The sequence below is a fragment of the Mastomys coucha genome, unplaced genomic scaffold (assembly GCF_008632895.1).
Source record: "Mastomys coucha isolate ucsf_1 unplaced genomic scaffold, UCSF_Mcou_1 pScaffold15, whole genome shotgun sequence".
Classification (NCBI taxonomy): domain Eukaryota; kingdom Metazoa; phylum Chordata; class Mammalia; order Rodentia; family Muridae; genus Mastomys; species Mastomys coucha.
This window is the reverse complement of record NW_022196897.1, coordinates 111,445,819-111,455,837: the sequence shown is the minus strand read 5'-3', so window position 1 is coordinate 111,455,837 and position 10,019 is coordinate 111,445,819. Positions and strand designations below refer to the sequence as shown.

The following is a 10,019-nucleotide window of genomic DNA, read 5'->3' as shown; positions in this document are numbered from 1 at the left end:
ATGAAACAACACTGGAAGCTTTGAAAGATGCTAAGAATGATAGACTGTGGTTTAAGACAAACACAAAGGTAATAATTGCATTTGTTCCTCCTTTCGGAGAGTGGGTGGGTGCTGGGAGTGATGTGTCCTAACTATATCTACCTCCTCCTAAAGGCTTTTCATCCTAATTAATTTTTTTACAGCTTGGAAAATTGTATTTAGAACGAGAAGAATATGGAAAGCTTCAAAAAATTTTACGCCAGTTACATCAGTCTTGTCAGGTAACATTCCCTTACTTTTTCCTGAATATAAGCATAAAATATTAGTTTTCAGCTTACTTAGGAATATTTGTGTGTAAGCATCTATCCCAAAAATATAAGTTTCTAAAGGATCATGATCATGAGTTTAAGTTCAGCCTTTTTTGTATAATGAGGCTTTGCTTGGAGGTGAGGCAGGCTGACTGAGTCATTTGTTAGATCAGTGGCTCTCAACCTTCCTAATGCCGTGACTCTTTAATATAATTCCTCACGTTGTGGTGACCCCAACCATAAAATTATTTTTTTTAAGATTTATTTATTTCATACACAATGTATCTGCGTATATATCTGCATGTTAGAAGAGGGCACCAAATGTCACTACAGATGGTTGTGAGCCACCATGTGGTTGCTGGGAATTGAACTCAGGACCTCTGGAAGAGCAGTCAGTGCTCTTAACCACTGAGCCATCTCTCCAGCCCTTCATAAAATGATTTCTATTGCTACTTTATAACGGTAATTTTGCTGCTGTTGTACATCATAATGTAAATATTTGATATGCAGAATATCTAATAGCAACCCCTGTGAAAAGGTTGTTTCCTGGGGGATTGTGACCCAAAAATTGAGAACCACTGGTCTCAATGCTGGTTCCAGTTCTTACCGTTATGGAATGAGGTACAGTTGTCAGGGAGCAAATAAGCCCCTTATAACATGTAGTAAATCTGTTCTATCTAGTAACATGCAATATAGATTAAGCCTTGGCATTTACATAGTTGCTTTGAGAATATGGGGAATAGTTTTATAAATATAAATAACAAAGATATTTTATATTCTAATATATGAGGTATCTCTTTGTATATTGTAACATTATTCTCAGATAAAATTTGGAGTGATAGTGTCTATGTCCGCAATCCAATATAGCCATGTTAGGTGTTGCATATTCTGAGAGACATTATGTTGAGACAGATGCATGGTAAGCTGGTTATGATTTATTAGTGGATAACTAAACAACAGTTTAAGGTTGAAGACTTTATGAACAATAAATTTGGCTAGTGTATTTTTTTTAAATAATATTTATAGCTATATGGCTATAGGCCATAGGCTATCTAGCTAAGGCTCACATTTGGAAAGCATATTCTGGGTTGCTGTGTAATTTTCCTGACATGCATAAGGAAGTCTGAGATGAGAAAATGTAGCATATTTTATCTCCCTACATGTGTTCAGGAAGTGGGTTTCCATTGAATAGATAGATCTAAAGCAGTTGTGAAGGAAGACCATTAGTGTACTTCCTAGCTGAAAATATAAAACTGCATTGATTTTTAAATTACATTTAAATGGGGGCAGAGTATGCACGTGTGTACATGCCACAAAGTACATGTTGAGGTCAGAGGACAACTTGTGGGAATCACTTCTCTCCTTGACCATGTAGAAGATGGATGGCTTGACAGCAAGGGTCTTCTAACATCAAATTTTTAATACATGAGTCTGGGGAGATGGTTCAGTAAGTAAAAACACTTTTCATAAGTGGGTACAAATTTAGATCCACATCACCCACTGATAACAGTCAGCATGGCCATGCATGCCTGGAACCCCAGTGCTGGAGAAAGAGGCAAAGGATGCTTGGTGGCCGGGGTGTGCTTCAGGTTCCCTGAGAGACCTTGCTTCAAGAGATAAGGCAGCCAGTGTTCCCTGACCTACACACAGGAACGCATAAGCATACACATATGCAACATACACAGTTTTCTTAATGAATGTCATTGTCTTTAAAAGAGTATTTTATACATACATACAAAAACTTCTAGCCCCTTTTCCCTTGGTTCCTTGGGTCACTCTACCATTAGCCGTGATGCAGTAAAATCTATAATGCATTTCCACACAGAGATACAAAGTTCCCAAGTTAACGCTAGTAAAAATCCCTCAGTTGTCCCTGCATTTTGTCTTGACTGAAATATTTGTTTTCCTAGACTGATGATGGAGAAGATGACCTGAAAAAAGGTACCCAGTTATTAGAAATCTATGCTTTGGAAATCCAAATGTATACCGCACAGAAGAACAACAAAAAGCTTAAAGCACTCTATGAGCAATCTCTTCACATCAAGTCTGCCATCCCTCACCCGCTGATCATGGGTGTCATCAGAGGCAAGTTTGGATGGAAAGGGTAGGAGGGAAAGTCAGGAGTCATTGCATGAGGCTGAGTGGCTCTTAGGTTGTTTCTGTTTTACTGACAGTAAATGGTAAGGTATGAAAGTCATAAAGGGATCTGTTAGAAAGTAGCATGTGGTTTTTGTCTTAAGAAGATCACAGTAGGGCTGGAGAGATGGCTCAGCGGTTAAGAGCACTGACTACTCTTCCAAAGGTCCTGAATTCAAATTCCAGCAACCACATGGGTATCTCATAACCATTGGTAATAAGATCTGATGCCCTCTTCTGGTGTGTCTAAAGACAGCTACAGTGTACTTAGATATAATAATAGATAAATCTTAAAAAAAAAAAAAAAAGGTCACAGTAATAAAGATAGTAATTAGGAAAGTCACATTATCAGAGCACCTCTCCTGAGTTGTAATAACATAAAGGATTACTTCTTATTTGGAAGACGCCATAAAGATTTGTAATACGTTCTTCAGTGAGCTTTCCTTATAGAATGAAGATAGAGACCCTGGAATTGCCACATGGAGGGTATAGTTACACCTTGTGGCTGTACTGGGCTACTATCAGGCAGGACATACAGTTAAAAGCCAATGCAGTAGCCTTCATTTGTTCTTCATAAATTAATCTTCTGTTTTGTTGTTTACAGAATGTGGTGGTAAGATGCACTTGAGAGAAGGTGAATTTGAAAAGGCACACACTGATTTTTTTGAAGCTTTCAAGAATTATGATGAATCAGGAAGCCCAAGACGAACCACTTGTTTAAAATATTTGGTCTTAGCAAATATGCTAATGAAATCAGGAATAAATCCGTTTGACTCACAGGAGGTCTGTCTGCTGTTTTTCACTTTTCTTATTAGCTGATTACCTTTCTGGACAAGAGGTACTCTTTTAGTATGCACATGTAATTTATTTTTGTTTTGTTTTTCTATTAGGCCAAACCGTATAAAAATGATCCAGAAATTCTAGCAATGACAAATTTAGTAAGGTAAGATTTATGTTTCCCTAAGGCCAACCCTGTTAAAGCTGCACACAGGGGAGGGACAGACAACAGCATAGTTGATGGTCAGCATCTGTTCTTTCGTATGTTTGTCTAAAAGGCACAAAAGCTCATGTCAATCTTTTGAAGCCATTAATGCTGTTTCTGTTAGTCATGGATTCTATATAAAATCTCATCTGGTTTGTTGTTTTATTTTATGCTGGTTTTTTGTTTTGTGTTGTTTTCCTCCCTTCCCGTATAAGAGAGTGAATCACTTGCCAAGGTTGTCCTTGAATTTGTAATTCTACTGTCTTGGCCTCTTTCAAGCCTGAACCATCAAGCCCAAGTTGGTTTTCTTTGTTATTCATTTATTTTTATTTACTTACCTTTTGTTTGCTTGTTTTATTAACCGTGTGTTTGTGTGTGACATATACGCCAGTTTTAGCTGTCTTTGTCTCAAAACTTTGTTTTTCAATATTAATACCTCTGCCTATCTTAAGTCTGAAATAAATTGGGAATTGGCCAAAAATAAATCAAGAATTTTCAGTAATGAGAGGCATAAAAAGCATATTTTCTCAATGACACGATAAAAATGACATTAAAACAAGAAATTTAGGGTGAGGCATGGTGCTGCAAACCTCAAGAGACAGAAGTGAAGGGTCTGTGAGTTCAAGGCTAGTCTGGTCAGAACAGTGATTGCAGACCAGCTGAGGCTACACAGTGAGACCTTATCTCAAAAAAGAAAATGAAACCTCAGTTTTAGCCCTAAATAAGAGTCAAGTCTATGGGAGAAGTTTTGTTATAAAAACTTTACACTGCTACATTAATCAATATTTGCCATTGCTTGTGTTTTAAGTTGTTTACTATTTATCAAATCAGGTTGATTTTAATTGTAAAAGGGCATTTCTCCAATCTTTTTTCAAAAGGTTTAGTTTATCTATATTTGTTACATTATCTTGAGTTGATTTGACTACAAATTAATACTTAAAATATTTTGTTTATAGCATTTGCTTGCTAAACATCAACTAAGGAAATAGTGAACATTTTGATTAGAAATTAATGTTGGAAATAATGAAAGTTTTGATTAGAAGTTAATGTTATGTAAATTGGTTAAGTACAATAAGACACATTAAAGAACCATCTTATCACACCTTTACAAGATAATAATTATTCTATATTACATCTTATTACCCCAGTAAAGCTTTTATAATAGAACTCAAAGATTTATTGTAATGATACACGTTTTCCCAAGCAAGGAATAAAAATAAAATCCACTTCATGGAAAATTTTCTTCTAATATAGTCGTATGCAAGTGTAAAATAAAATATGCATGCAATGTTCTCACTACCTGAAGATAGCCGTCCTGTTGTGCATTACAGTGTATTGGGGTAGGTAAGAAAGTAATACTTCCTAATTTTATCTTCCTAGTCAGTTGCCAGCAGACTAGAGGAAAATATTTGCTGTTGAAGCCCTTGAATCACCTGCCCCTAACATGAAGTTACATTGCGACCCAACAGATGGAAGCACAGCAGAGGGCGTGCAGAGTGGTTGATGATATGCCTAACATATAAAGCACACAGTGGTGCCATATCCAGAAGGTTGGCTTCTTCCTTCTCAGCACCTTTAGCAATCCCATAGTACCTTACACAGTTGTTTCCAGAGTAGGTGCCAGATCCCTAAGGAGACTTACAGACATAATCAGCCTCTGGCCTTCTGCAACATGGGGTTCCATCACTGTGTCCTCTGTATGTGATCACTTGGCATTTCTTGACACTCATGTTTCTGCTGTAAAGGTTGATGAAATTGTAAGGCTAGAAAGATTTGAGAATCAATCCTCTTGAAAAGTTTCTGCAGTTGCTGGTAGCTTTCTAGAAGATAAAAATTAGGAAGCTCTAGTTTCTGGTTCTTCTTCAAAAAGGATATGCTTTCTTATTTGAAAGCTAAGACCAAGCTCTCTTGCTGAATAATGTGCATGAAACCTGGTTTCTTTCTTTAAGAGCAATTAGGGATCAGAAATGCACAATTTAATTTGAAAACATCAACTAATATAATAAACATTTTACTGTCAACTTTGAACAAGACTAAGATTTGAGATTCTGTTAAATTACTAATATATCTGAGTAACATCCCCTCCCCCAAACATATTCATTTACTCTTTCCTTTAGAAAACAAAAATGCAGTAGTTTGGGGGGTTATTTATTTGTTGGTAGAAAAGGATTTTTGAGGAAGGTTACATATATCTAATTTTGATTTCTTTAATAGAAACAATAATAAAGCTGCAGTTGTTGCATATAAAGATTGAGAGGTAGACTCTGGATTATGTTTGATACATGGGATAACGTTATCCTTTTTTTTTCCATGTTAGTGCCTATCAGAATAATGACATCACTGAATTTGAAAAGATTCTGAAAACAAATCACAGCAACATCATGGATGACCCATTCATAAGAGAGCACATTGAAGGTATGTTGTTGCTGGCTGAGTTGTTCCTTTTTGACGTTGTTAAGTACATGCTTCTTGATGGGGTTGCGTGGAATAAACTGCCGTAGCAAAGGACAGAAACATTTCTAAGTGCTAAGTCATTAGCAGACTTTATATGAACATCAGGTCTGTACATGGCATTTGTTTTCATTTGCCTTTTTATTCTAATGTATATATTGCTAGAATTTGGTTATTGATGCTTAGATTCAAACCTGACTGTTAAGGTTTGACAAAAAGCTGTGAAAATATATTGGATGTATAGGTGATGTAGTTTCCCCCAAAATATAAGGAAACATTGGGGAGTTTTCTCAGAGTAAAGTAAGGCTTAGTTGTGCTGGATTGCCACAGACAGACATTGCCCTGACAGCTCCAGTGTTCCCATCTATTAAGAACTATTGAGGGCTGGGCAGTGGTGGCTCATACCTTTAGTCCCAGCATTCAGGAGACAGAGACAGGAGGATCTTAATCTACAGAAGAAGTTCCAGAATAGCCAAGGCTACACAGAGAAACTTTTGTTTAGGGGGAGGGACAGAGGAGGAAAAAATTGAGGGCACTTAAATGACTATTGGGAGCAAGCCACTAAATATTTAAATGCTAAATGCATCAGAAAAATTTGAGGAATATGTCAGAAGTAATGTTCTCTTATTCCCTGTTTGCTTTTTTATTTCATTAAATGGGGTTTTTTTTAAATATTTTTTATGAGCTTGAAGTAGTACTCTACTTTGTAAAAGCAGAAAAATATAAAAGCACTATTTGTAAAGTGTAGTTTGTTTTTTTTTTTCTTTTCAAAAAGTCAGTTTTGTGTGAGGAATTGTATATGGGCCAGGCATAGTAGTGCATGCCTATAATCCCAGCACTAGGAACCTAAGGAGAGGGAGGAACATCTTGAGTTCCAGGACAAGTGAACTAAAGTGTAAGATGAAATGCACTAGACTATAGGAGCCATAGGACAAGCAACTCAGCTAATATAAACCAGAACTTCTCAAATATGTTAAAGGTTAAGGAAATGATGCATGGGGGGATGTCAAGAAGACAGAAAAATAGTTTAGGAGATCTGCAACATAAACATAATCAGGGAACGAGAAATTGAGAGAGACAGCCTCAGACTGTGCTTTTACCGCACCCCATGTCTTTACAAAGCAAAATGGTTTGAAACGGTAAATCGTGTAGTTAATTAACATAGCTTGTGCTTACATGATTCATAAAGACCTTCACAGTTAAAATGTTTTTTTTCTTTTTGTCTTTCAGAGCTTTTGCGAAACATCAGAACACAAGTCCTCATAAAGTTAATTAAGCCTTACACAAGAATACATATTCCTTTTATTTCTAAGGTATTTGTGGATTTTAGTGTTTATGATTTGTGCCTACAATTGCAGTGTACCTATCTTTATCTTTTTAAATGTGACTAACTTGGACATGCATTTTTTTTTTTTTGTAAGTAGAATATAACTTTTGCGTTTCACTGTAGATTTTTGAGACAGGGTTTCAGGTAGCCCAGGCTAACTTGATATAGAATGTGAGTGTGTACTCATGTAACTCTGTAGAGCTGAGGATGACCTTGAACTCCTAATTTTCTTGTCCCTTTGCCTTCCAAGTTTACAGATTTGAACCACCATGCCTAGCCAAGGCTTTAAATTTAATATGAAATTTTCAGTTATTTAATGTAAATTGCTTTAATAGAAAAGAGTTTTAATGTATAAGAGAGAAATTACAAATCACTCAGTTTCTAAGATTCCTTATTCTTAGGTAGAAGAGAATGAAGCATTAATAAAAGTCCAGTTCCAGGCACTGCATGTGGAGTAGGAGTATCCCCAGGGTTACAAGAGGGCGCCATTTAGTACAGAATGCTAGCCTACAGGATATTCTCATGTGGTAATAGGTTTGTTTAAAATCTTAAGCCAAGCCCAGGAGGATACATCTAATCTCAGCTCTTCAGGAGGTTAAGATGGGAAGATTTGAAGTTCAAGGCCCACCTTGAGTACAGAGTAAATCTAAGCCAGCCTGACCAACTTAGTGAAACCCTATCTTAAATGTGACAAGAGGGTTGGGACATAGCTCAGTGGTGTAGTATATGCACAAGATCCTAGGATCAGTGCCCAGGATCAACAGAAAAAAGTTCTCTGCACAGATGGGGTTGTAGCTCAGTAAGTAAGAAGGCACTTGCCAAATGTATGGGACCCTGGGTTAAATTGCCATTTTAGTAAAGAAAAGGAAAGATGAAATCTCCTTTATTGTTTCCATTCAGTGGTATAGATTAAAGCCAAACATAATCGTGAAATCTTTTTAAATGTTAGTTAGTAAAATTATATAATGAACTGTTTTGTCCTAGGAGCTAAACATAGACGTAGCTGACGTGGAAAGCTTGCTGGTGCAGTGCATACTGGATAAGTAAGTACTTTGCAGCTTTTTCTAAATTACTGTGTGTCGCGTATATGTATATAAGTGCAGGTTCCTGTGGAGGCTAGAAGAGGGTATTAGATCCCCTAGAGATGGAGTGACATATGATTCTGAGCCACTAAACATTAGTATTGGGACTAAACTCCAGTCCTCTAGAAGAGTAGCAAGTACTCTTATACATTGTCTGCTCTTTCCAACTCCCTTAGCAACTTTTTAAAATTCTAAGATGTTGGCTTCTGTCTTATTCTGTTGGTGTGATAAAACACCAAGGCTAAGGCAACTTAGAAAAAAATCATGACTTAGGCCATGGTTTCAGAGAGTCCACGATGGTGGGGAAAAGACAAAGCTGAGAGCTTACATTTTGATTGGCTAGTAGAGGGCAGAGGGAGAGACGTTGGGAATGGCTCTCATCTTTTGAAAACTAAAGCCCACTCCTGTGACACACTTCCTAATCCTTCCCAAACAGTTTCTCCAGCTAACTGGGGACTAAGGGTTCAATGGTGAGCCTGTGGAGACCACTCTCTTTCAGACACCACAGTAATCATAAAGTCTGGACAGTGATGACAAGGATAGCATAGCAGCTCAACTGTTGACTTATCACAAGGACCACTGTGGCTGTGATTTTCCTAATAGAAGATATACAGTGATTCTTTCTTTTGTAAGTGAGTAAACATACTGAACACATGACCTCTAGAAAGGTTCTAAGTCATTTTTCAGGCAGGTTTCTCATTCTTCGTATGGTTTACATACTACTAAGAACTTATTTACTGGGCCTGTGACATGGCTTAGCAAGTTAAAGCACTCTCTGCATAAGCCTGACAATCTATAAAAGGAACCAGCTCCCAAAAGTTATACTCTTACCTTCACACATGTGCTGGGGCATATACACACCTGTTTATACATACACAGTGATAATTTTCTGGATAGTCTGTCTGTCTTTTTTTTTTTTTTTTAAAGATATGGTCTCACTGTGTAGCTCTGAGACTGACTGGCCTGGGATTTGCTGTGTAGACCAAGCTGTCCACATCTGCCTCTCAAGTGCTGGGATTAAAGATGAGTGTCCCCCCAGGCTGGTGAGATGGCTCATGGTTCAGAGCACTGACTATTCTTCCGAAGGTTCTGAGTTCAAATCCCTTCTGAGTTCAAATCCCATCAACCACATGGTGGCTCACAGCCACCTGTAATGAGATCTGATGCCCTCTTCTGGTGTGTCTGAAGTCAGCTACAGTGTAGTTATGTAAAATAATAAAATAAATCTTTTAAAAAAAATAAAGATGAGTGCCCCCGTGTCCAACCTATAAGGTGTGAGCACCATCTGTCACAAAACCATTTTTAAGTTATTAATAGCAGTTTGCTTTGAAAGTATGGCAGGTGTCATTACCTTTCATAATGTGAGTGTCCGATGGAAAGTGGCAGCTAAGTGGAGATCTTGTGTCTTAAAAATAGAATAAGGTGATAAATGTTACAACTAACACCAAATTCACTTGTTAGAAGTAAGCAAAGTAGGTTTGGGTTTTGTTTTGTTTTTTGTTTTTATGTTGGTGTTTTGTTTGGCTGTGTGTGTGTGTGTGTGTCTGTCTGTCTGTCTGTCTGTCTGTCTGTCTGTCTGTCTATCTCTGTGTGTGTTTGTGTGTGTGAGTGATGGTTGGTGATAGGTGTTCTGTGAATGTGCTTAGCAGAGATGACTGGAGACCTTGCTTTCTCATTTGGTTCCAGCACTATTCATGGCCGAATTGATCAAGTCAACCAACTCCTTGAACTGGATCATCAGAAGAGGGGTGGTG

General features: G+C 37.4%; 1 protein-coding gene across 1 annotated transcript in view; it reads left to right on the top strand.

Annotated features, from left to right (window-relative positions):
- The window catches only part of Cops2 (COP9 signalosome subunit 2), a 31,156-nt gene that overhangs the window by 17,665 nt on the left and 3,472 nt on the right, over window positions 1–10,019 (top strand). The window contains exons 5-13 of the mRNA XM_031373255.1: window positions 6–68; window positions 183–260; window positions 2,198–2,372; window positions 3,028–3,206; window positions 3,314–3,366; window positions 5,723–5,820; window positions 7,087–7,169; window positions 8,168–8,226; window positions 9,952–10,016. Coding sequence (XP_031229115.1) covers window positions 6–68; window positions 183–260; window positions 2,198–2,372; window positions 3,028–3,206; window positions 3,314–3,366; window positions 5,723–5,820; window positions 7,087–7,169; window positions 8,168–8,226; window positions 9,952–10,016 — 853 coding nt within the window. The remainder of the gene's footprint in view (window positions 1–5; window positions 69–182; window positions 261–2,197; window positions 2,373–3,027; window positions 3,207–3,313; window positions 3,367–5,722; window positions 5,821–7,086; window positions 7,170–8,167; window positions 8,227–9,951; window positions 10,017–10,019) is intronic.